Source organism: Chinchilla lanigera, unplaced genomic scaffold (genome assembly GCF_000276665.1).
Source record: "Chinchilla lanigera isolate Chin_1 unplaced genomic scaffold, ChiLan1.0 scaffold00051, whole genome shotgun sequence".
NCBI classification, from domain to species: Eukaryota; Metazoa; Chordata; class Mammalia; order Rodentia; family Chinchillidae; genus Chinchilla; species Chinchilla lanigera.
Genome location: NW_004955452.1, coordinates 106,752 through 132,878, shown reverse-complemented (window position 1 = coordinate 132,878; position 26,127 = coordinate 106,752). Strand labels below are relative to the sequence as shown.

General features: G+C 46.2%; 1 protein-coding gene across 2 annotated transcripts in view; it reads left to right on the top strand.

The window, feature by feature from the left end:
* Capzb (capping protein (actin filament) muscle Z-line, beta) overlaps positions 1 to 26,127 on the top strand; it is a 134,061-nt gene that overhangs the window by 35,636 nt on the left and 72,298 nt on the right. For both annotated transcript variants that reach the window (XM_005394658.2, XM_005394657.2), the window contains exon 2: positions 18,177 to 18,266. In XM_005394658.2, the coding sequence (XP_005394715.1) occupies positions 18,177 to 18,266 (90 nt within the window). The remainder of the gene's footprint in view (positions 1 to 18,176; positions 18,267 to 26,127) is intronic.

Genomic DNA, 26,127 nt, shown 5'->3' with positions numbered 1-26,127 from the left:
TGCTTGGCAGGACTCTGCACTAGGGCACAGTGAACCCAGTCTAAGCTACACTGAAATGTAACAAAGACTGAAGTAGCGTACTCAGAAGAGATAGTGTTATTGAATTTATCTGGGTATTTTTTGTGTTTTGTTTATTTATTTTTAAAAATTTTATTTATTTATTTATTTATTTATTTATTTATTTATTTAGAGACAAGGTCTCGCTATACAGTTCAGGCTGGCCTTGAGCTCACTTTGTAGCCCAGGTCTCAGACTCGCAAAGATCCTCCTGCCTCAGCTTCCTGAGTGCTGGGATTATAGGCATGCGCCACCATGCCCGGCTAAAATTTTATTTATATGAGTGAGAAAATAGTTTTAAGAGCATTGAACCAATGAGGTTCTTATCACATTCAAGCCAGAATTGTCACTGGGCAGTGGAGGCTGTAGCATGATGTCTTTGGAGATTGCACTAAGGGACAACCCTGGGATTTGGGAATTTGAGAAACAAGAAGTGGAGCCAATGACAGCTTTGCTTTCTAAGGGAGATTCTCCTGCTGCAGTTCTTGAAGGGTGAAAGCCTAAGCAGAGGTTTTTAAGCTAGGATGTTTGGCAGTATTGGAGAGGTCAGTGAGCCCCCTGGGTATTCTGTATGTATTTGCATTCCCTGGTGAAAGGGACCATAGCTTTCATCATGCTCTCTTTGATGAGGAAGACTGTGTCTGGGAGACATCCTCACACCCTGTCAGGATACACCCACTGTGCAGCTTTGGTCAGTGACCTGCCCTTCTGTACTTTGGTTTCCATGTTTGTAAAAATACCTAACATAGTACCTAGTGTACTGGAGGTATTCACTGTAAGTGTTATTTTAAGCCAGGCACAATGGCATGCACCCATAACCCCAGCTACTTGGGAGGCTGAGGCAGGATCGCAAGTTCAAGGCTAGCCTGGGAACTTAACATTGAGTTATGGCTCATGTGGTTGTGCAAGACAGATGTGGACCTGAAACTTACCCAAGCAGCCTTACATCTCCTTAAAGCTGGTTTTTTTAAGTCAGATGGTATGATTGTAGTTCTGTAATATGGTATCTTATTATTTAAAATAAGGAGTGGGTTTTTTAAAATCCTTTTATAAAAGGAAGACATGCTCATTGTAGAGAAGGATGTAATTATTTTAATTAATTTTGGGGGAGGAAAGCTGAAGTTAAATCAGTTCTGCATTGTACATATATACTCCCCCTGGGTGCTGATAGAATGCAGATAATGAAGACGTTTTAGTAGACTTGGTGCAGAGTTAGTTTCCACTGCATGAGGCCTGAATCCATTGTACTTTCTCAAACACGGTCCCCAGCTGGAGACTGCGGGAAAGGAGAGCTTCCCACAAGAAGGCCATGGTGAATTTTGAGGACCCTGTGTTGTTTCAGTCTTTCAAAGCAGCTATGCTGCTACAGAGCTACCTGGAAGGTTTCCCTTTGCCTCTCCCCAGAAGGCTTTCCTGGACTGACTGCAAACAGAGAGAGTTGCTTGTTATCCCTTAAACATTCCGCTCACCCAGCCTGGGAGCCTATGAGACCCTGCCTAACTTAGGTGACAGCCAGGACTTGGTGCAAGGATTGCTTCATTTAAAAGTTTTTAAAATTTTACGGTTTGAGTGGCTGCCTCCATTGTAGAATGGTTGCCTAACATGTACGAGGCCTTGGGTTTGAGCACCAGCACTGCCAAGCAAAACATTCAAAAATAACTTATAGAAAATTTCAAGCATATAATAAAACAGCGAGCCCCATTTATCTGTCACCTAAAAATCATTCTCTATGGCCAGTCTTGTTTCATCTCTGCCTACCTTCTCTGCTTTCCCCCAGTCTAAATTAGTTCGAGTCAGATCATCTGGTTTAAATTTAATAAGCAACCTGGGTCTCAGTTCTGAGAACAGAATTCTAACACTGTATTGAAGTTTGGAAGTCACAAACTTTAAACGTAACAAAGCCCCCATAATTAATTCCACCATCCACTCTGATGGTATTGAAGGTCCCCTGAGGGTCACTCTCCTGTACTTTTGCGGTTTCTTGCTTTCTGCCCCCAGAGCCCCCCCCCGAAGTGAGCTACCCACACCCAGCATCACCCAGGAGGGTATGAAGTTGTCTTCTCTGCAGATCGAGGGTTCTGAGTGACGGGAGCCCCTGAGTGTATGTTGTGCAAAAAGGGTGACCATGCCCACCCCTCTATTTCCAGCTGGTGGCCTGTTGTTTGTACAGTGGAGGAGGTTGAATGAGTGTGCTGCTGCCCCCACCCGCTTACCTGGCTGAGAGAGCCTTCCGTGTTCTGCCATTGAGACTTCTCATTCCCTGTGCTGTGCCAGCATCACAGCGGAGTCCCAGATCCGTGCAGTGTTCCTGACATACCACCACCCTCACTTTACTTCCAAGAAAAGTTATTAAGCATATGAATTCCTAGTGGGCTCAGGCCACCAGTATGCTACATGGCCCCCCTCTGGCAGTTGTAGGTAGATCACAAGCAGCATAGGCAAGAAATTCAGGGCAAGCTACCTGGGATTCCCTCTGAGAGTTTCAGCCCTGCTTACCATTTCATTATATCGTGTGTGTTTTCTGATTTCAGTGTTTTGAAAGTGTATGTTGAAATGATTTATAGTGTAATTGTGTGTCTAGGATGAACTAGAGGAAGTTGGTGGAGCAGGTGCACTGATGCCTATACAGTCAGTACTCCTGAGTCCTTCCCTGGGCACTGCCATGGGGCTAGCTGCAGACCTCTCTGCTGAGCATTGGTCACAGGTGCACAGACCCCACAGCGAGTGGCAGGGCTGCTCCTTGCTTGGACCCAGTGGTTGCTAACCAGAGCAGTTGCCCCTAGGCTGGCCTGAAATTCACCTTTACACTGTAAAGAAAGGTTAGACTGAGCAGTGAGGGTTGCGTTTCAGGAGGAAAAAAAAATCTACATAAAGAGCCAATTGTTTTCACATCTTCCCTGCCAGCCTCTATTTCTAATGTGTATTCATCACAAAGGTATCTTTTATTAATGTACTTCCAGGTACTTTCTAGGCAGTTTATTGGACTTCTCAGTGATATGTGTATGTTTTGCTTCAGCTGGGGGAAAAGTCTGTGTTCCCCTGCCCTATCCCCCATGCACCTGGATGTGCTCTGGCCCATCCTGCTGGCTTCATGTCTGGGCCGAGGGCTGTGGATGGCAGCAGGAAAACTGTAGCAGAAGTAGTAGGTGTTAGGATCTGAGTCCCTCAAGAAAAAGTTCAGGAGCTGCATAAAGATGTAGCTCAGTGGTAGAACACTTGGCTAGCACATGTAAGGCCCTGGGTTTGAGCCCCAGCACTGGCAGGGTGGGAGGATGAAGCAAAACAAAACAAACCCTCAAGGGCTGGCTCTGTCAGGAATAACGTGCGCTTGCAGGGAGTCCATGATGGCTCTGCCTCAGGCCTTTGGGGGATGTCACACGGCAGAGATGGGCCCCGCTCGGGCATGGCTCTAGACAAGGAAAGACTGTTGGTGGGTGGAGTGTGAAGGAAGAGGTGCCGAGCAGCCAGTGCAGGTTGGATGAACAGCCTGCTGGGTCACGGTGAGCTCCTTTGTAAGGAGAATGGGACTCCAGAATCACCAATTCTGAGAGTTCATAATTCCTTAAGAGCAAAAGACCTCCAGCTCAAAGGTTTTACTGATTGATAACTTCTTTCCCCATATGGTCGGAAATATTTGTGATTGTAATTGTCCAAGATGGCTTCAGAACTACAGTTCCTATAAATGTGGCACATTCACAGGAATAGGACAGTCCTGCTCTTTAGTTCAGCTTTCCCTTGTGGGGGTTTGGGATACCATCCAAGAGCTTGTTGTTTCCTGTCCAGCATGTGCCACCATGCTACTTTCGTCCTTGAACTTTTGTGGTCTTGATTAGAACTCAAGTGATTTTTGCAACATGCAAGAATAAAGCCTGGCTGAAGAGTGAAGATGTTTTCCATTCTTGACTGGAAGGGGATTCTTACTCCTGCTCCCTTGTTCTGGATTTAATCTTCCTTTGAGAATGAGCTAAGCCATTTTCCTCAGCCAGGGGACATTTTAGAAACCAAAAGCAAGAGTGAGTAGGCCTTGCTGATGACTGTGAAGGCTTCCTGGGCCATCAGCCCCTGGTGGGGAGTCAAGCACAGCACCTGTGTCCCCACCTTCTTGGCGCCACTCCTGAGTTTGAGAGCTGAGGTGCAGACAGTGACACCTGGCACAATGCTTAGGTTCTGTGCTGAGTCTCATGGGAAGCAGCACAGGAAACGGACAAGGTAGCCCAGATCCAGTTCCACATACAAGCTGGACGATTCCCAGGGCCTTTGGAGGTTTGTATTCCTCAAGGTGGTGGGAAGTCCCAGTGGTCATTTTTCAGAATACCTGGGGTGCGGCTTTGCACTGAGAGGCTTGGGAAAACCTCTCCTCTCTCCATCTCCTCTGAAGGCCTTCAGTGTATCTCCTAATTGAATTTTCTTACTGAAACCTGCTTTCCCAAAGTTGGTGAGCAGCAGGACACTTTGGGCAGGGCGGTACTAGAAGAGTGGCCCAGCTTCCTGTTTTTCTTCTCCCCAAGTCTATGAGGTCTCAGTGAAGCACACTAAGCTGTGCGTGTTTACAGAGCACAGTTGGATCATTAATATTGTTTCACTGATAGCACACAGCATCTGCCTCACTACCTCTGCTGCAGGATCTTGTACTCCTAGTTTTTCAGCCTCTCTCTAAGCGGTTATTCCAGCCGGCAGAGCTGTGACAGGGTTTCCATAATCATTCCCACGATCCTGTAGGTGAGGAGTGTGACCTCAGAGCCGTGTGCCCCGTCCCCCTGCTGTCTTAGGAGGTGGTGGGAGGTAAGAACAATACTTGGATGGATGGGTTCCTTGTCTAGGGCTCTGCTGGCAAGCTGAGCGTTTGTAGGCCATCCAGACACTATCATTCTCTGGGGATTCGAGGGTTAGGAAAGTGAATTGATTTCTACCTTCTTGTTAGAGGAAGGAACCTAGCAAAGCAACCCCCTCTGCTTTTTCCGAGCTCTCCTGCCGTGCCTCCCATTAGTTTTGGTCTCAGAACTCACGAGCTGAGTATGAAAAAAAAAATGAATTGGCAAACTAAAGCAAAGATGTTTTCTTTTTGTGTCATGAAGCTCTTCCCCTGGTGAGTTTTGAGCCTGGCTTTGCTGAGGTCCCTGGTAAACAGTTTCTTCCGTTTCCCTGGGCAAGGCGAATAGAGTCTGGGGAGATGCAGTTCTAGCTGTGGAATACTAGCAGCGCGTCTTGCTGTGATGGCACTGGAGTGAGTCTCGCTGGCCATTGCATTTTGTCCCTGATGGCTTTCTTGGCTGTAGAGAGTCCCTTCTTCACCTCAGGTCCCACAGACCGTGCCACGGCACACAGACTCCTTTGGCCAGCTAACTCTGCTTTCTGTGTTTACATGACCAGGAGACAGGAAACACTTGATTTGTTATTTATTTCCTTTATTAGAGAGAAGCAAGTGTCCACTCCAACACTTACTTTGGAAAATACGTCTCCTGGGGCCCAGTTGCATACTCTGTGTGGCCTTGACCATCCTTTTCCTCCATGAGTAAGAAATGTCTTAACTGGAGGTGAGGAGGGTGGCAGTGTCTCAAGCCCTTGAGTGGGCCAGCACCCTTACCTTCAGTTTCTCCTTCCCCTGCCCTCAGAGGCAAGCTGCAAAGGGCCTGTGACATTTCTTATGTTCATGGAAGACCTTGCTAATTGAAGGTCCCTTATTACAAGACCCTTTCCTTTTAATGAACAGTATCAGGCAGTGGATTTATTTGTCTGATGAGACCTATAAAGAAACAGTTTATCTACCACGGAATGGGAGAAACACCATTTCTGAGAATGGTGAGTGTTTGGATTTATAGAAATGGTCATACAAGCCATTCCTGTGTTACTAGTGGGTAGAGGTATACGCAGCCCGAATGAATGAGCCTAGTCCCGCCCTCTCTGCTTTGACTGGACATTTTTGAACTTTCCAGGCTTTGTTACTTCCTGGTGCTCACAGTCGTGGCTCTGTTCTGGATGTGGAGTGCAGCAGTCTTTCCTAGAATGGGCAGAAGGTCAGAGAGGCCGTTATTTTGAAATGTGAGAATGAACATATATCTCTCCTTTTACCATTTCCCCCCGCCCTTCTCTTCCCTGTTGACCTCACTTATAAAATTTACGGAGCAGTGACTGTCGCGGGTTTGTGCTAGGTGCTTTGGAGAACTCACCCTCTTTATCCTTAAAATAGGGTCTGGCCATGGGTACCTCACTGTTTTGGAGAGACCTGCGGCTCAAAGTTTAGTGACTTGTCCAAGGTCCCACATGATGGGGCCCCTGCTGGGGTCAGGATTTGAATGCAGACCACCTCTGTGTCACCCCTGCACCTTCCTCTGGAGCGCTGTGGAGGTGCAGATGTGGAGAACCCCTGCTCCTCCTCTGAGACTGTACAGCAGAGAAGTGGCAGTGATTCTTAGGACAAGGGGGGCACGTGGCAGCAGGTGACCTGACTGTTTCTGGGCTGCGTGGAGTTGGGCACAGAAGCTTTGGGGCAGATGCACTGCCTTTGCCTCCCAGCTCCCTCCCTCTCTGTGCCTCCGTATCCACGTCTGAGATCTATATAGCACGTGCTTCACAGGATGCTTTTTCTTTCTTTCTTCAGAACCAAGATTATCTTGTACATTCTAGGCAGCCGCTCTATCGCTAGGCTACACCCCCAGTCCGTAGGATCATTTTTAAGATTAAATGGGAGGCCGAAAGTGTAGCTCAGTAATACAGAGTAGAATGCGTAGCATGTGAGAGACTCTGGGTTCGATTTCCAAACATGCAAACAAAATGTACAAGCGTCTGAAATAAGAGCCTGGGAATGCAGGAAAGAAATAGCGGGGGCGCTGTGGATAGAAGGAATCTAATATTCTGTAGCACAGTAGGGTAACTATCACTGACAACAGTTAATTGAATATTTCAAAATAGCTAGTAGAAGGGATTTTGAATGCTCCCAGCATAAAGAAATGATACATGCCTAAGGTGACGAATATGCCAATTATCCTGACGTGGTAATTATATGTTATATACGTATTGAAGTGTTACACTATACCCCACAAATATATACAGTTACTATGTGTCAAGTAAAAATCACACTAATATTTTTTAAATAAGTATATACCTGTATGTCTACAACTCTGGGAGGCTGAGGCAGGAGGATTGCAAGGTCAAACCCACTCTGAACAACTTACCATGTAGTGAGACCCTGACTGAACAGGGCTGGGGATGTAGTTCAGTGCGAAGATCCTGTATTCAGTCCCCAGTGTGTGAGGTGGGGTTACGTTTTGATGCATAAACGTTGTGTCCTTTTCCTCAGGCCTCCCTTTGGACATAAGTCAAAAGGCAGCAGTGTCCCCCATGTAGATAAAATGCTTGGATTCATGGAGGCTTTATTTTTTTCCCAAATCCTTTCAATCTTGCTTCTTTCCCATGAAGACTTTTCAGGGCTGTACTGTTTGCTGGTTGGATTTGAGGTCTCCTCACCTTTGGAAGGCAGGCGTAGTTCTTTATTTTGGAGTGTGTAAACCCATGTCCAAATGTTACAGATTGCATCCAAGCCATCTTGTAAATGTGTTTGGGAGAAGGTTCATGTGAGTTGGCTGCTTCTGCTATGAAAAAGGGAGTTTACTTTTCTTAGCCAGTGAACATGTGGACTGCTTTCCAAGTTTTTTTTCTTTTTTTCTTTTTTTTTTTTTTACTGTTACACAGTTAAATACAGGGGACTTGGCTTTCATTGTCTTCGATTTTTAAGAAGGTTTTTAAATTTCTTGTGCCCTTGCGGGGGATATGGGCAGCACAGCATGTATGGCATCCATTGAAGATGTCCTGGTATCCTCCCTAATTGTGTGTCTCCCTGCCAGTTGACAGAGTGGAGGGATTAGTTGCTTGTTACGTGAACCAGCCAGGATCGTGCAGAGGCAGCAGCTGTAGACATCTGCGAAGTGTTTGTGATCAGACCTTAGGTGAAGGCCCCTTGTGGATCTTCTGAAGGACTCCAGAAAGCCATCAACAAGAGAAGCTGTCCGAAAAAGGCTTTAGGGTTTCTTTGAGATCCACCTGCCAGACAGTGCTTGTGAGGAGAGAGTCTGTAATCCACAGCACAGATTTCAGAATCTGGTCATAGAATTTGCCAATAATTTGCCCAGCTTAGGAAAAAGCGCTCGTTTCCCCTGTCTGATTTTTTGAGCTAGCCGGTTGTTTCCCAGAAGGCACTAGAAATTTGCTTTCTGTAGTTCAGCTGTCTTGCCAGCCCTTCAGTGTTCTGGCTCTGGAGCAAGTTGCCAAACCCATCTGAGCCTCAGTTTGCTTTCCTGAGAACCCAGGGTAGTGGCAGCCGCCTCACACAGCCGCTGCTGCCTCACCTCCAGCCCATGCAGTCCGGGGCCGGGTCTTCTGTGAGCCCTTAGTGATGTCAGTTTCTTTCCCTTTATCTTTCAAAACTGGTTTCCATTTTGGTTGCTAGGTATTCTTAATCACTAAAGAGAAGTTCATTGTAAAGTTGATCTGGGAGATATGTAAATCCTCTTCTTTTGCTAGGCATTGAATGCAGGGCGTTTTGCATGCTAAGTACATGCTCTCTCCACCACTGAGCTACATTACCAGCCCTTACATAAATATTCTTAATACTGCTATTTTTAGTTCTGATAATGTAAAATGTTATTCCAAGTAGTATTTTGGGGGTGTAAACCCAGCTCCATTCTTAAATTTTGACTTAGGGCTGGGGAAATAGCTCAGCGGCACAAGTATCTCTCTGGCAAGTGTGAGGTCATGAGTTTGATTCCCTGTACCAAAAAAAAGGTTAAATTAAATTTTGACTTAGGATTAAATTGTAAGCAGATGAAAAGCACTAATGTATGATAAAGGATTTGTTTTCTGATTCTGGTTCATTTGCTGTTTAGTTCTATGATAAGTCTGGTTAGTTACAAAACGGCTGGGCCGCACATGGCCTCATTTCAGTAGTTTATAAGGTTTCCTTTGCTGTAACTTTTCTGTGTTTTAAAGCCTAGACAAGTGAGAGAGGCACAGCCAAGTGAAATTGCTCTAGCTCAGCCTGCTGGTGCTTGGGGAGGCACAAAAACCATGCAGCGGAAGTCACGCAGAGCCCTCTGTGCAGTGGATTTGCCCATGGTCATCCACAGGGTGTCCTTTGTGGCATCACGATTGCCTTGTGTATGTCCAAGTTACAGACAGCAGGCAGTGGTCATCTCTCAGTGGACTGCAGATTGGAAACAGTTTCTGCATGTGGAAACAGGTCAGCAAGCTGCTCGAAGGGCAGGTGGGTGCGGGTTGCCACCAGCTGTGTGTTGGGAGATGATAGAGTTGAAGGCTGCAGGAGAAAGAGCACCTGCCTTCCAGGAGAGGAGAACAGCAGAGCCAGCCATGCTTGCGGAGTGTGCACTCTGCTGTGCCAGCCTTCCTCCCTTGGGAGGCTGTGTGGCAGACTCCTTCCTGGGAGTATTTGCCATGCCACCAGGTTCACCAGGTAAACTCTGATCTCCGTGGAGAAACTGTCCTGTGTTATGCAGTTAGAGGTTTGGGGCTGTAAACAGAAGCATAGCTCCAGCTCTTGAGCGTGACTCATTTCGGATATTTCACTTCCTGAAGGGATGTGTAAGGGAAAAATCCACTGATGGCTGTTGCAGGGTTTGACACAGAGCCTGTGTGTAAGTTGCTAAGTTCTCTGGAATAAATATACTAGGGAGATGCACGTGGAAATTCTCAGTGCTGGCCAAAGTATCAAGGGAGCTTGGGGACTCTACTAGACCTGTCACATTTGTCTACTTTCAGTGGCCTCAGAGGGAGGGGTGTAGGAGCACCCGCAAATGGGTAGGGTAACAGGCTCAGTGGTGGAACTCTTCCTGGGCCAGAGGCTGAGGGGATAATACAGCACAGAAAATCCAAGGGAAAACCTGGATTTTGTGAATGAACCTGGGATTGTTCGACTCTTACTGTCCTCAGCCCTTCCTCTCATTTGGCTTTAGGGAAGCATTGGTCCCTGCACTCCTTGGTACACAGACCGGGGATAGTAGGGGTGAGTACTGTGGAAATCTGCCCTCCTTTGTTAGTGCTAATGACTTGGAAACTGTACCAACACTCCACCTACCTTTCTAGAGACTCCTGGCAGCCTAAATGGAAAACCTATGTCAAGTGAAGGAAAAATCAGGAAGGAACAGGCCCTTCAGCACCCAAAATGTTACGTAAAAGACTCTTCAGAAGCCCTTCCTCTGAAGAGTCCTGCTCTTTAGGAAGGATGACCTGGGGTGGGGGGGCCCTCTTGGCCAGATGAGGTCCCTTGTTCTCAGGGGCCCTGCAAGGTGGAGAAAACGGAGGCTCTGAGAGACTGTTTGGTGACTTGCATAATTCTACCCTGCAAGTTATATGGGAAATTGGGGGTGCTGCTGCTGATGATGGGGAAGAAAATGATTATGATGTTACCTGACTTTAGAGTCTTAGACGTAAGATCGAAACGTGTGCATATACTATATACACACAAATCTTAACAGCGGGTCAGAGTACTTATCAACTGTTTGTGGGCTTGTAATTCTGGGCCCCAAGTTATGAATCTTTGAGTTATTCTTGGTCTCAGAATTAGTTTGTTTCTTTTAAACAAGAATGAGTTTATAGTTTTCCGTTTCCCAACCCACAGTAGATTAGAAGCAGTGTATTTGCTAAGAAAGCAAAAATATAGCTCTCAGCCTGAAGGGGCACAAAATTTTAACAAGACAGAGGGCTATGTTCCAGAGGTACAGTAGATGTATATCTGGTATCTTTGGACCAGGGGAGAAATGGTTTAACTGTATTCAGTGTAGTGTCATGTGTTCATTTGCATTGTGGAAAAACATGACCATGTCATACATTTTAGAGAGCTTGTTCTTTTATGATTAAAAAAATGTTAGTACTTTGGTTGTCTGGAGAAGCCATTGGAAGGCGCTCCTGTTATGCCATGAAAGGGGGATAGCAGGGACACCAGCGGTTCTAACTGTAGGATGAGCGTGGTGCAGGCGATTTTCATGCTTTCTTGTGCCGTCATCTTCCTTAGACCATAAGCTCCTTGTGGGCAAGGCCTGTGTCTGGCAGCTTGGGCTCTGCCCACCTGGCATCCTCAGGATTACTCAGTTGGTGAAACCAGTGGTGAGATGGCAAAGTACGTAAAAGGACGTCTTCCAGTGTGGGCAGTCCAGTTAGGTGCTCGTTTTTCCACTTTGTGCAGTCTTTAAAACTTTGTGTCTGTTGCTCATTGTAAAATGAAAGTGTGGGACCGAGGTGAATTTGAAAGGCCTACCAGGCCTGTTTTCTGTGATCCTGACACAGAGCACTTGTAAAATGATTTTTTCCTAGTAATGGAAATGACATTGACACAACCACTGAGCTAGTCATTTTTTAAATGGTTACTTTCTTCTTTCTCTCCTCTCTCTCTCTGTCCCCCTCTCTCTTCCCATGTAAGATAGGAGTTTATTTCTTACACACTCAGCTAGTAGGTCATTCATTTATAAACCTGGATTCCTTCCCTGTCGTCCTCTGCATGGTTGCATCTAAGACTGAAATGTTTTCTGTTGTCTGATTTTTGTTTTAACGTCACTTTTAGAAGATGGCTTGGGCCCAGCTATGATGGTGCACAGTAGACCCCAAAGGTTAGGGGAGGGTTAGTCTGCCAACTGGAATGTCCCTGTGGCTTTGACTGCAGTGGTAGAGGATTTTCCCATGGAAATGAGAGTCATCTGGATGATTGGTACATGCGTGATTGTGTTTGCCCCGCTGTCATCACCATGTCCCTCCCGAAGTGCAGTGCAGTGAGGCAGTAGAAGAAGCACTTTTCTTTTTATTAATCTGAAATGTACTGTTTCTGGAGTGACTTGAAGATGGTTGTGCCTAGGCTCACCCTTAAATCAGTCCCCAAATAGCCCCCAGGACCAGTTGTTCCTAAGCCACATGGCAGAAAACAGATTTGGCTTTTGAACAGTTGCTTGTTGGGCCCCAGATTGCACAAGACAAGTCATGGTTAAGTTAGATGCCGTATGTTTGTGGTCAGTCAGTCTGGGCTCGCGTGTGTGTGTGTGTGTGTGTGTGTGTGTGTGTGTGTGTGTGGCTGCTGTGAAGTCCAGATCTATCCTAACCAGTCATGGGGCAGGCCAGGTAGGCTCCTGCCTAGAAATTAGTGGTGTGAGTTACTGCTTGTCCTTGAAATGACAGTTTTTAAAGGATACACACAGGCCTCATACACTCTGATGAGGCTTTGGCACCATCTCGTAGCAGGGGGCCCCAGGTAGGAAATGAGTCATTTCTAGCTTTTTGGTCTCCGTATCTCCAGGAAGTCACCTTATCCTCTGTGTTCTGTTCCTGAAAGTCTGACTGCACTCCTTACCAGCCTTCCAGTGAAAGCTCAGCGTGCTGAAGAGGTCCTTGTGCTGGCTGTCCTGCTCTTACCTCATCTCTGCTCAGCCCATCTCCCCAGGCTCACCACAAGAATCCTCCTGTGCCAGTTACAGTTGCCGTCTAACAAAGTTACCCAAGACTACCTACTGTAGAGAACGATGATCATTTCCTTGTCTCCAGTAGGTTTTGTGGGTTGGTGATTCAGGAGGGCCCTAGCAGGTGGTTCTGGTTTGGGGTCTTGTGCTCTTGCAGATAGCTGGAAGTATAGGGGCCTGGAGCACATGGGATCCTCACACGTGTCTCACCTCAGAGCGTCTTGGGGTCTCTGTGTGTAGCTTAGGTGCAGGGCAAAATTGAGGGTAGGTGAAGTTTCTTTTGCTACTTGGCGTCCTAGCGCCTGTGCTCAGCTGGCTAGGGGAAGCTGCAGTCTCCATGGCCTGGCCTCAGAAGTCCCAGAGCATCAGCTGATAGAAGTCTCAGATGCTCCCACATTTCCAAGGGAGGGGACACAGACACATGCAAGGCCACAAAGAGGTGCATATGAGGTGGGGGACTTGGTAATGACAATTTTTAGAAAATAACATGATTTACCTTCTCAGACACGTAGTGTTCTGTCATTCTGCTGTGGAAAAGTCTTTAGAGACTCTTAAACCTCACAGCAAAGTGAATTTTCAAACTGAAAAGACCAAACAGCATGGCACAGAAACCTTACCTATGACGTGGACAAAAGCAAAACTGCTGGGACAGTGAGGGTCTGAGCCGAGGGTGGATCCCGGTGAGCTGCCCTCTGAGCGGTTTGGGCTTGATCCAGGAAGTGGTACAGGTCACTCATGGTAGAGCCTCAGTGATGCCTCCCGCCAGCCCCCAGCCCCCCAGCACTTGGCTCCAGGGCTGGAGTTGTGTCTCATCTGATACACTGTAGCCCGAAAGGCCTCCAGGGGCTGCCTGGGGCACAGGTTGACAGCCCAGCTATTGTTCCTTCTCTTAAGATGTCTTTTGGGATTTTCTGTACCACTCTGTGGGTACTTTGCACTAGTGTTCATTAGTGTGGTGGCTAGTGTGTCTGTCATATTAAAGTGGAGCCTATCACAGGCTGGAACATGTCCTGTCTTCACATCTCTACCTGAAGATTGTACATTTTTGATGGTTTCTACCTTGGGCTTTGCTTCTTGGCATTGGTTTAATAGGCCAGGCTTGACTGTATGCAGATGATTTGACAACACTGTACAGTGTGAACTCCTCAGCTGCTAATTTAGGCTTACTGTCTTATTTGACTTCTTTTTCAGGAAAATTGTTCCAGTCCGTTTTAATGTTATTTTACTTGTTGCAGGGTGAGTTGAGCAATATGAAGACCAGCAAAAGCAAAAAAATTCCTACTTCAGTTTATGTACTTAGAAAGGCCACCCTTGTAGCTGAAGTGGGGAAAGGGACCCCTCTTGTCCTTTCACACCCCCCGGGACTCAACCTCTGATTCTTTTCCATTTTGATTTTGACTGAACCACAGCTCTGTGAAACCTGGGACTTTATGTTCACCTCTCAGCATTAAGAACAGCACTTGTTACCTAGGAAGCACTCAATAATTATTGGATGACTAATTGAATGGGCAGAGAACTCTGGAACCTGAAGTGAAATGGTCATTCATTTGCTATTTTTCAACCAAGAACAGCACCAGTGGGAGGTAGAACTGGTAAAGCTCATGTTATGAAGGAGCTGTCTGGGATCAGTTAACACGTTGAAGAAGCTGGCTTAGTCAAGGACTGACAGTTTACAAAATAAACAGAAAGCTGGTTAGGGGCTTAACCACAAAAAGGGGGACAGTCCTGAGAAAATAATTAACAGCAAGAAGTGCAAATCAATGTATTGTGAACTATGCCTGTCTCTTTGTGTCTTCTGTTTTTTACTGTATACATCCCACAGCTGTGTGGGTATTTGCTGTTTTAGAGACAGTTCGTTCCTTGAGGGCCAGGACTAGGTTTCATGCACTGGGCCAAGTTCAGGATCTGGCCTGAGATTGGCACGCACACACTGTTGTTGGATTGTAAGCTGTCAACCTGATGGCTGAACCCAGGAATGATAGTTTTGTTGACAGGCATGACTGGTGGAACCCAGTGTTGCATCTGCACTTGGGGTCTGTCCAGGAGGAATTTCAGGCCACAAGGTTAAGGGGACAGCCCAGATCTTGGGGACAACCCAGATCATACTTTCCTCTAGTGAGAGGAAAGACACTCAGCCTGAACTCCTGAATCCTGTCCTCATTTGCTCTCGTTTGTGTGTTGTTCTTGATTAGACACCTGATAACTGTGTGGTCACATGTTAACCAAAGTTTTAAGCATCATGATATTAGGAATACGCCTGATCTTACTGTTCCATCTGAGACCTGGACAATCTCAATTTATCTTCCCCTGTGATTTCCCTTATAACTTCTCTTCTCATTTATTTATCACTCCCTTGAGTTGGCTTAAAGAATAAGAAGGAAAGGAAAAAACCAGCACCACCAAATACACACACAAAGCGGGGGGTATGGCTCAGTGGTAGAGTACTTGCCTAGCATTTGAGAGGTCCTGGGTTCGATCCCAAGCATTGCAAAAAACTAAATGGCATAAAATGCTTGTGCAGATGTATGTTTATGTCTGAATCACAAAAAATTCACTTTGCTTGTTTCTGAGCCTTTGCAAAGTGGCAATAGCCGAGATAGTCCCCTGGGACAACCCCCCTCAATCGCCCTGCTTTCTAGGGTCACTTGTGTTGTTGCTTATAGCTGTGGGTCATCCTTGTTTTCTTCATTCTGCTCATGCTGTTTCCTGCTTGGACCCCTTAGGGTCTGGGATGGCTCCCAAGCAAATGGCTCCAGTTAACTCTAATTTTAACTTTTTACAAGCTGTCAGTAAACTTTCCCATGCTGCTTCACTTATGGGAAGCATTTAGTCATTTCCTAATTTAATGATAGTTAAACATCCTTAGCCCTAGAAATTTGTTGTGAAACACTTCCAATTAAGGTTAATTGGGATGGATGTGGAATATGAGTTAGATGGTTTTGCGAAAGTGTTTTGGTGCTGCTGGCGAGGTACAGTCCCGCTGACGGGAAGGAAGCCCTACTGTACTGGTCACCCACCCCAGGGAGAGGGTGTGAGGACAGGAGCAGCTCACTGGGGCCAGGGTGGAGGTGCAAAGAGGCTCCAGAGAGGGTTGAAACCGTGTTTCTTCACATTGGCCTTCCCTGGTCAAGTTATATCTTTTCTTTCCTGGATCACACTGCTCAATTTCTAGTTAATCCCTTCTGAATCCCAGAATGTTCCGGATTACAGTTTCAAATTAGCTCAGCTCACTTATATCATAAGTTTGCTTTTCAATTCAGAAGAAGATTGTTGATGTCTAGTTATTCTGCAGAAATCAGGTTTTAGGGTTTATGTGTGGTATTTGAATTAGAATTATATGCACAGCATTTCTCCTCCTGTGTAGTTTTCTGGAGAGGGGCCTGGGTTTGGACCAGATTCTAGGAGCCAGCAATCCCTTCCTCCAATGGTTATTTTTAGCCCAGGGATTTTCAGCCTTGACTCGGTTAAGCCAGGTGATTCTTTATTGTGAGGAGGCTGTACTTCGTATTACGGAGTCTCTAGAGGCGTCCCTGGCCTGTACTCACGAAACGCTGGCATCGTCCTCCACTCCAGTGTGACCACTAAAAATGTCTCTGTACATTGCCAGATGTCTCTGGGTGGGGCTGTGTGCTTATGAAAATGACCCCCACTTGAGAAACTGGTTTACAGCTTTTACCAGGTTTCTCTTGAATCATGAACGGTTTTCTTTTTTCTTTTTTTTTTTTTTTCTGGTACTGGGAATCGAACTTCACACCTTTCACTTGCCAGGCAGATGCTGTGCTCCTGAGCTGTATCCACGGCCCCGGGTTTTCATTCTTGCTCAGGCAAGAGAGCACAGAGCTATTTGTGGCGTTTTTGCACACCTAGCTCCAGTGTAAGACAGCGGGAGAGACCAGGGTTAGATTTAGTGTGCATGGGGGGAGGGTCATAAAGCATTTCCATTTAGCATTATTTTTAAATATTTAGGACCTAAATATTTATGCCTGATCCCCAATCATTAAACACATCCTACTGTGTATTACACATTCCAAGTGTATTATCTAAATCACCCTAACGCTCTGTGAGAGAGTTATCTGTGGAACCGTCCCATTGTGTAGATAGAGGCTGGAACAGGTTAAGAAAATTTGCCCAGGGTTGTAAGTTAATGAATGGCAAACCTGGGAATTGAATAGGTCTCTCTAGAGTCTAGTCAGCTTATCTGTGTTATACCCTAGACATGGTGTTGAAATCTCTTCCCAAGCCAACGGGCCAAACCCATGTCACCGGGGCACCGCTGACACATGGCAGAGCAGTATGTGGCACAAGTAAGGAGTTCATGGCTGCTGTAGTGTTTCATAGAGCAAAACACGTGATAGGGCTTTTCTTTCCTCTCCTTTTCTTTTTTCTTTTATTTGAAGAGTAAATAGTTCGTTTTGTGTCCTAGAATAAATATCACTGATAACTGTTTTGAGCAAGGGACAACCTTTTTTTTTTTAAACAGCTGGCTTGTATGTGCCATATCAATATCTGAAAATCAAGTTCGGTTCCAGTTAGCAACGTGTTATGTCTTTGGTGGCTATTAATGGCTTGCTCCTGGTTAATAAATCTGAGGTGTAAATGCTGATATTCAAAGGTTACATCTCATTACAACCAAATGTGGCATTTTGAAGATTATTTTGTATACTTTATGCTCTTCAGCTTGTTGATTGGCTTTCAAAAGTCCTACAAGCAGAGTAGGTTCCATGTACAAATCAGATAGTGCTTTTCTGACTGATAATGTTGGAAGTCCACCTGCCTTACTGCACACAGGGTTACTTTACCTGGCAGCTCAGCCTCTCTTACTTTATTTCTTGTGGCTCTTCCCGAAATCTAGCCTTCTGTGCTGTAGCCGGCCATGTACCAGACTTACTTTGCATTTTACTGTCTTTCCCAGACTCACTTCCTCCCTCCCTTCTTCCTTCTTTCCTTTTTTATTTTGTATGTGTTTATGAAGACTGGCACATAGTGGCTGTCTGTACGTGTTTTAGCATAAATACTAAATGAGGAGGCTGTTGTGAAGCACATCATGCATTGCTTTGACAAGGTGCTCCCCCTAGTCCCCTGAGTTTGTCATCCTTGTCCACTTTGTTGGGAAGAGCAAGCTCTTGACTATAGTATGTTTCCGTTTTCAGATGTTTGTACAAGATTTCGTTGAACAGACAAAGCACTTGTAACCTTGGTGTGCATATCACTGGTGTGCATATCACTGCTTCTTTGCCAGCTTTCTTTCTTTCCTAATTTGGAACTCATCAAGGACCCTGGCCTGGGGATGTTGCCTGACGTTTATGTCCAGGTGACAGCAAAGGCGGCCCTTACCTCCTACGTGAGCCTTCTTTGCATAGCTCCAGCTAGCACTTGCTACAGCCATGGCTACTGGATCTGTCTGCTGAGGAGGAAGAGTGCTTACTGAACTCCCCAGCCTGCTTCTGCTTCCCTCTGGAACTTGTGCAAAGAGGATGCCTTGGAGGGGGACAGACACCCTTTACAGAGTCACCCTAGGCTAAGGCGCTTGCAGAACTTATAGAAAGCCCATTACTGGGCTGTTTGGGTCTTAGAATCCTCCCAGGCAAGCAGCAACTGGAAGAATGCTTTTGAGAAGGAGTCTTGGTATTGGCCAAAAAGACTTAAGTGCCTTTCTTTTTCCCTTCACAGAGTGACCAGCAGCTGGACTGTGCCTTGGACCTAATGAGGCGCCTGCCTCCACAGCAAATCGAGAAGAACCTCAGTGACCTGATCGACCTGGTACGTGCCTCTTTCATATGGTTTCATTTGAGACCACGACACATAATTGCTTGGTTGTATATAGTGCTTTCCATGCAGAATTCAAAACACAGGAAACCTTTTCTCTTCCTAGCCAGACAGCACCACTGGGCTTGGAGATTGCTCTGCACAGAGAAGATGAGTTTCATATGGTGGTCTTTCTTTGAGACCGTCTGTGTTGATAAAGCCGAAGATAAGCATGCTAAAGTTGATTACAGTCTGCACCCCTTCCCCCAGCTTGTCTTGCAGCTTTAGTTTAGGCATGGTGAGGAAGCCACACATCCAGCAGTGCTCAGCAAGGCAGCCAAACCAGGCACTGCAGGTTGTGCTGCTGTGCGAGTTTCTCCAGCCAGTGTGACCATCTACCCGGGAAAGTACTTTAGCAGCCTCATTTCTAGTTTGAAATAGTTTTAACAAACAAGGAGCTCAGCACATCTATTTTTAAAATACTCACTTTACTTTTTTTTTTTTTTTTTTTTTTTTTTTTTTTTTTTTTTTTTGTTTTGTTTTTTGTTTTTTTTTTGGTTTTTCTCCGGTACCAGGAACCGAACTCACGACCTTGCGCTTGCCAGGCAGGCGCTTTGCCGCTGAGCTAAATCCCCAGCCCCTCACTTTACTTTTAACATTTTTTTTTTTTAAATACTCAAAATGATTCATCACAAAATGATGCCTTGGATTCACTGGAATTGTAATGTTACTTGAAAATGCTGAAATACTCAAAAACATCTGTAAAGCTACAGGAAAAATTGCAAAGAAAAAAAATGAAATCAGGTCTCAAGAGACCAGTCAGCTTACCTCGATCACTTAGCCAGCAGGTTCTGGCACTCACTGTGGAAGCTGCATCCTCTGTTTTTTCCATTGTGTCCCGTGTCATCTTTGGATACGATTATCAGTTGCCACACGTGGCTCATCAGTGATGTGTCTTTTAAAATGAGGGTTTGAAAACTTGTTCATCTGCTGTGGTGATTTATTTAATTCCATTGTACAGATTCAGAACAACTTTACTAGGAAAAAAATGTAATAGGAAGCTGGTGTCATTCAGATAAACTCTTCTTCGTAGAAGAAGGTCCACTGGGCAACTATTTCTGTATTCACAGAAACATGAACTTCCAGCTGATGGGCAGATGTGTGGGACCGAGTCGAACCTAAGGAAGGAGTTGTGAACTTGCTGTATTTTATGTGACGTAATTCAGGAAGTGAGGAGGAGAAGGTCTCTGGGGGTCCTTTGCCTGCTGAGAGCCAGCTGCAGGTGCTCTGTGCTAGAAGCAAAGAGGAGGGAGGTATAAAAAGTCATGGTTCCAGGCCAGACAAATACACATTTTAGAAGCATGCTGCAGGATAGGAGATTGAATTGTGATACAAATGAATCTGCTGTGTGCCCAAGAGTATGGCAAGGCTGGGTGAGGGAAATCCCTGAAGTGGACTGGTGTGAGAAAAAAGACGCAGTGTGTCCGGGGCACAGGCCATCTGGAAGGGCGGCTGCCCCTCTGCTCAGGCACTAGTTGGCCTGTTGTTTGTTTTCAGGTTTTTCTGAAGAAGCTATACATTCCTTTTTTTTTTTTTTTTGGTTTTTTTTTTGGGGGGTTTTTCTCCGGTACCGAGAACCGAACTCACGACCTTGCGCTTGCCAGGCAGGCGCTTTGCCGCTGAGCTAAATCCCCAGCCCCTATACATTCCATTTTTATGTGAATGATCGTAATTTTTAAACATTGGCCTAATCGTTGGATTGGTGGGGTCTGATTTTGTGTAGACTCTGGCTCTGAGTATGGGAAAGGGGGCTGTTAGAAGAGACAGTGAAACTGGATAGGTAGGACGTGTCCTTGGAAGTCAAGAGGAGATCTGATACAGTAGTAATTGTCTCATGAGCCCACTTACTGGCCTTTGCATGCAGGGCATTGTGCTGTGCACTTGCATGGCCTTATTTAACTCTCAGCACTCATACTAGGGACTGCTACAAAGTGGAGTTGATGAAGTATGCTGTGCCTTTGCCTTTTTTTGGTCAGAAATCTGACTGACCCCATATGGACGAGGTGAGCCAGAGTTGAAGATGTGATCAGTTCCCTGATCTGGCTCTCTGCAGGGGCCTCCTTCTCCTTTTAAACTCAGAGTGCAAATGTGTTTGGCTAAAATTTGATTTAGTTTGCCAGTTTACTTATTACTCCATTTTAGAAATAAACCAAACATAGACATAAGAAAGGATAGGCTCATTCTTCTGCAGCAACTCTTGTTGGTGTTTAACAGGCTATTTTGTTCTTATGACAACCAAAGGACTGTACGATTATTGTGTATTTTCTCCAGGACTTTCTTAGAGATGTGCATGTGGCTGCTTTTATGCAAACGTGGTTAGCTGGTGCCTTTGCTACAGATGCCAGTTTCCCTTGGGTCACCAGGGAATTTGCAGCACTGATGGGGGTTGAAAAGGAGAGGAGGAGCAGGAGCCAGCTTGCATCAAACATTCTAGAAGAGAGATCAGCTTGAGGTTCATTGTGCAGGCTGGTGCTTAGACACAGGCTGACGAACCAAACTGTATCTGTCACTGATACCTGATGCGGTATGTGTCATTCCAAGGTTATTGCCAGACTGTACTACTTTGCCCTTTTACCTTTGTCTTATGCAAAATGTGTACCAGAGAGGAAAAGGAAGCAATGGAGGCAAACCAGGGTTGGGGTTAGATACAGCTAACCTTTGTTGTTGCTGTTGTTGTTTTGTGGTGAGGTTATCTGACCTCAGACTTGGAATCCTTCTGCTTCAGCCTCCTGAATGGATGACGGATGTGTGTGCCTCCATGCCGTAACAGCTAACAGTTGTTCAGTGTCCACTGTTGTGCTTTGGATCTTGGAAGTTTTTTTTGTCTTTTGAGACAGGGTCTTGCTGTGTAGTTCAGGCCAGACTTGAACTCACTATATAGCCCAGGCTGGGCTCGAACTTGCAGCAATTATCCTGCATCAGCCTCCTAAGTACTGGAATTACAGGCCTGAGCCACCACAATGTATTTTGGATTTTACTTGTTCCCCAAAGGCTCACTGTTGAAAGCTCAGTTCCCAGCGGATGGCACTGTTGGGAGGTGGCGGAGCTGTCGGGAGGTGGCGGAGCTGTTGGGAGGCGGGCCCTAGTAGAAGGAAGTCAGGTCACTGGGAGCGCACACTGAGGGGCTATTAAGACCCTGGCCCTCCTCTGTCTCTCTTCTTCCTGGTGGCCATGAGACGAGCAGCTTTGCTCAGCCATGCACTCCCTGCCATGATACTCTGTCTCACCACAAGCCCAGAAGTGATGCAGCCAGCTGACTAGAACTAAAGCCTCTAAAAGCACGAGTCTGACGTTTCCTCCTGTTGATTGTCTCAGGTGTTGGTCCCAGCGGTGAAAGACTGTCGTATCCAGTGAGTGCCCAGCACCGAGCTGGACACTTCCACTTGTGTTTCTTGCTATTCCATCTGATTTCCGCAACACCCTTTAAAGGTGCATGTGGCCAATCTGCCTGTTTTTAGATGGCTGAGACTGTGAGGATGGAGCCAGGAGGTGGCGTGGCCAGGCTGCCTGGACAGCCCTGAAGGCTTGGCCTTCTGGTGCTAGCGGCACACTCACGCCAGAGGAAGGAATGTGCTGCGTCCTTATAGTTGTCGTAATTGAAGATGTTAGAACACAGGTATTTTCTGGAGGATAATTTTAATTTCACATAATTTAAAACCAAAACTGGAAATACAAAAGAAATTCCTTTCCTAGGGCCAGGCCGATTAGGATGAGCTCCACGGGGCGGCTTGCAAGGTGCCGATTTCCCCTCGCTCAGGTTGCGTGGAGGCAGCCTTGGGGTGAACAAGAGGCCATGGCAGATTCTCTTCATAGACTGGGTTGGGGAATTGGGACTCTCATTAATTTTTTAATTGAAATATGATGTCAGAATGGAAATGAAGCATGACTTCTCAGCAAATTAGGATCTGGTAAAGCATGCCTCATTAAAACGATATGGCCTGCTTCAGAGCCACTCTTTGCTTCATGGTTTGGCTTTGAGGTGCTCGCTGTGTGGTACATATGTAAGGGGCAGTCAGGCTGGTGTTTTGTTGTATTGTATGATCCCTCCTAAAAGTTACCTTGAATGTTTTCCTTTCCTCCTCAGTGCTTTTCTCCTGTTGTTTTGTTTTCTACTCCCGCCCCCCATGTGATGCTGGTATTCAAAGCCCAGGCCTTTTCACCAAGCTGCTTCCCCAGTCTTTTTATTTTTTGTTTCAAAACAAGGTCTGCTGACCTTAAGTCCTGAGTTGCCCAGGTTGGGCCCAAACTTTTAGTCCTCCTGCCTCAGCCACCCAGAGTGCTGAGATTACAGGTGTGTATCACCATGCCTGGCTTGTTTTGTTTTTTATTTTTTAACCAGATTTGAACACTTCTCTTATTCGGTGAAAGTTGGTCTGTGCTCAGGGTCCTGCTGTGGCCCTGAAGTTCACATGGAATTTTAGTTTCTTCCCAAAAAAGTGTCCAATTTAGGACAGACAAAAATGCTGGGATTCACCATTTTTCCCCAGGAACAGGCTGACCACACGTAGGTGTCAGACCCCGGGAACTATGGGGGAATTTTATCTGGTCTACCCATGGTCCCATTACCAAGTGGTATTAAAGAGAAATGTGGTGTATGCTCGGCCGCCAGGCCAAAGCTGTGTGATTTATCATGCCAGATGAGCTTTTTTTTTTTCTTTCCACCATCAGAGCTTTTACTGCTTAGGATTATGATGCATGCTCTGATTGGTGGGAAGTGACCATCCTTTGCAGATGGCCAAAACATCATTTCATTTCATATTAATCCTATTGTGCTAGAGTGAAGCTAGCCAAAATCTGTTAAGCCATTTCAAAAATACCCACACATCCATGTGGGCCAAGAATCATGTGCTGGGAAGACGGTCCCTGGGCTTCCTAGACTTTGACCTTCTATGGCCTTTCTGCACACTGGCAACTAGGGTCGATACTTCTCAGCCGGAGTGTATTTTGAGCTCCAAGCTGAGGAAGGAGTTTGTCTCTGCAGATTGGCACCTTGCAGGCCATCAGTCCATTGCCTTTTTAAGAGCAAACTAAAAATAGCAACAAATCTGTTTAGCCAGGCCAGAAGGTCTCTGCTTGTGAACGGTGGTCACTTCATATTTTAGTTCCTTCTCTTCTTTTTTTCCTATAGTCACCTGAAGTCATGGTTCTTGGGTCTCCCCAGATTTTACTCAAGCAAAGGGAAGACTTCTGAGTTGGGAAGGCCACCAGGCCACCTTGGCCAGGTCTGTAGGTAGAGGTGCAACAGACATCCTGATGCTTTATCAGGGAGCTGATAACTTGATCGGTTTTCAGTACAGTGTATTTCTCTTTTTAGCAGCCAGAATGGCCCTCCAGAAATAGAAGGGCCAGCTGGGCATAGGACTTTGCCCTGCCAGCCTCAGCGCTACCTGTCACCTCTAGTGACACTCCCAGCATGATGTTTGCAGGTTGCAGGAGATGACAGATAGAAGACTGGAGTGCGCAGATGCATATATGCATTTGGATCTCAGTGAGCAGTTGAGTGGAGGCCTACCACATACACATCCGAGAATCTGCTGTCCATGAAGCAGCCTGGGAGCCAGCGCACACACTTTTGTGATCGATTCCTGAAGTTAAGACTAATACTGCAGATACTAGTTCATTAACAGTATTGATAGCAGACTTATGTTAAGCACTGTTACTGAGTTTTTGTTCTCTAATAGTTAAATCAATAAAATCTGGAAGTGATTTTTCCAGTGACAGTGTGTGGAATGAGGCAGAAATTTAGTTCTGTTCTCCCAGATAATGAAGGTATGTTGGGCTTGGGGGCCCAATGCACAACCCTTTCTTTGTCCTCTTAAAAGTCTTAAAGGCTGGACAAAATCTGTTTTATCTGTGTTCTACAATGAGCAGGCTTCCTTTGTTAGTTTCCCCTTTATCTTTGTCATTTAAAACAAAGACAACTTTTTTTTTTTTTGGTACTGGGAATCGAACTCATGACCTCAGGCTTGCCAGGCAAGTGTTTATGCTACTGAGCTATATCCCCAGCCCCAAAGACAACATTTAAAATGTTATCTCCTGCCCAAAGGGCTGAGTGTAAACAAGGGAATGTATTCAGTAACATCGACCCCCCTCGTATGAGTAGCACTGTGCTTTGCTCTAGGATGAAGCATACAGGCTTTATTCCTTGGTCCCCTTCCATGGGGAAGAAGACAGGGACTCCAAAACTTGTGCCTCAAAAGGAATAGTCTTTTACCAGTTAGTGAGCTCCAAGGATGAGTATCAAGAGCCACAGAACTGATTCATTCCTTCCGAAGTGCTTAATATCTACTGTGTGCGGGATGCTGTTCTTGGTGCTGAGGTTGCAGTGGTGACCAAGATGAAAAGCTTTGCTCAGGAGAGCTGACAGGAAGTGGGGGATTTCTGGAAGGAAGACTTGGCCTTGGTCCTTGGCCCTCTTGTGTCTTTCAGTAGGATAAAGAGCCTCATGTACCTGTTCGCGCCGCTGTGCAAAAGCATTAGAGGCACTGTAACGGTTGTGCCCCCTCCTGGCGTGGATTCGACCCCTTTACTCATTGCTCACTCCTATAACTGCCTCCGAGTGACGTGCCCCTTGGGTCTTCTCAGGTTTTTCCCCCAAAGTGTGCTTGGAGTGTAGGAGAGAAAATTCCCATCTTTAGAGTTTTGGGGGGCAAATCCAAAGTGTCTGCCTCGGAGGAATTTTTACGTTTTACCTTTTTAAGAATTGTATTCCAGTTCAAAACATGGCCACATGCGGCATACCTTATTAGTGTAAAAGTAATGTTTTTCCCACCAAAGTCCTGAGTCTTCAGTTGGTGCTGGGGACGCCGGGCCCTGTCTCCCTGGGCTCCACTGTACCCCTTGGTGTGCTCTAGAGCCCTGCCTAGGAAGTCCTGCCTTGGAGCCCTGTCTGGTGCCCAGGGTCATTTCCTGAGAGATTTACATCAGGTGGGAGGGCTTGGCTTCCAGGCTCCCATTCATCCTAGGACTGCCAGAAAGTTTTCTCTGCTCAGCCTGATACTGTCTCTGGGGCAAGAGCAGGTAATAGAACAAACACGTGGTGCTATGCACCACCAGTCACTGCACAGTATGGCTTTCCTGATGTTTCTGAACTTACTCTGAGCCTTCCCTGCAGGCAACATTGTGCTGAAGTCCCCCTTTTACAAGGGGGAAAACATTCCAGCCAAAGACCTCCAGCAGCATCTTAATGAACTCCATCCTTGGAAAGTTATGGGGGGCCTTTTCATGCCAGCCTCCTACTCTCTAAGCAACTGCAGCTGTTGGGAGTAAGTGGAGAGGGAGAAAGCAAACCCTGGGCTTTGGTGCAGACCTGGCCCTGTTCTTTGCCAGCCAGGGCTGCTTTCTGGAGGACGGCGGCCCTTTGTGACCCCAGATTGTTGTTAAGGTGAGGACCCTGCCATCTGAAGGCGTAGGCCCTGGCTTGTATCACGGTGGCAACTAGGAAGCCCTCCTAACCAGGAAGAACTAATGGTTTGCTTAAAAGAGGAAATGGGCCTTCTTCCTGGGTGCCCTTAGCTGCCCTGCCTTCCCTCCTAAATGTGGCCAGAAGTGATGGGAAATTCCAGTGAGGCCTGCTTTGTGCACAACAGTAATCCCTCATCGTCCAGTTTAGAGGAGACAAGTTGCCTCCTGTGACAGTGATCCAGACACACGCTTTGCCTTGTGTCCAGCTGGGGGAAAGGTGTTTTCAACAAAGCATTCTGCCCTAGTATGAATAGTTTATTACTGTTCTTTCAATAAATAAATCTAAAATTGAGCCCCCCGCACCTTGCGCCCAGGCAGCCAGTTCTCCGGGAGCGGCAGGGCTCCTGGGTCC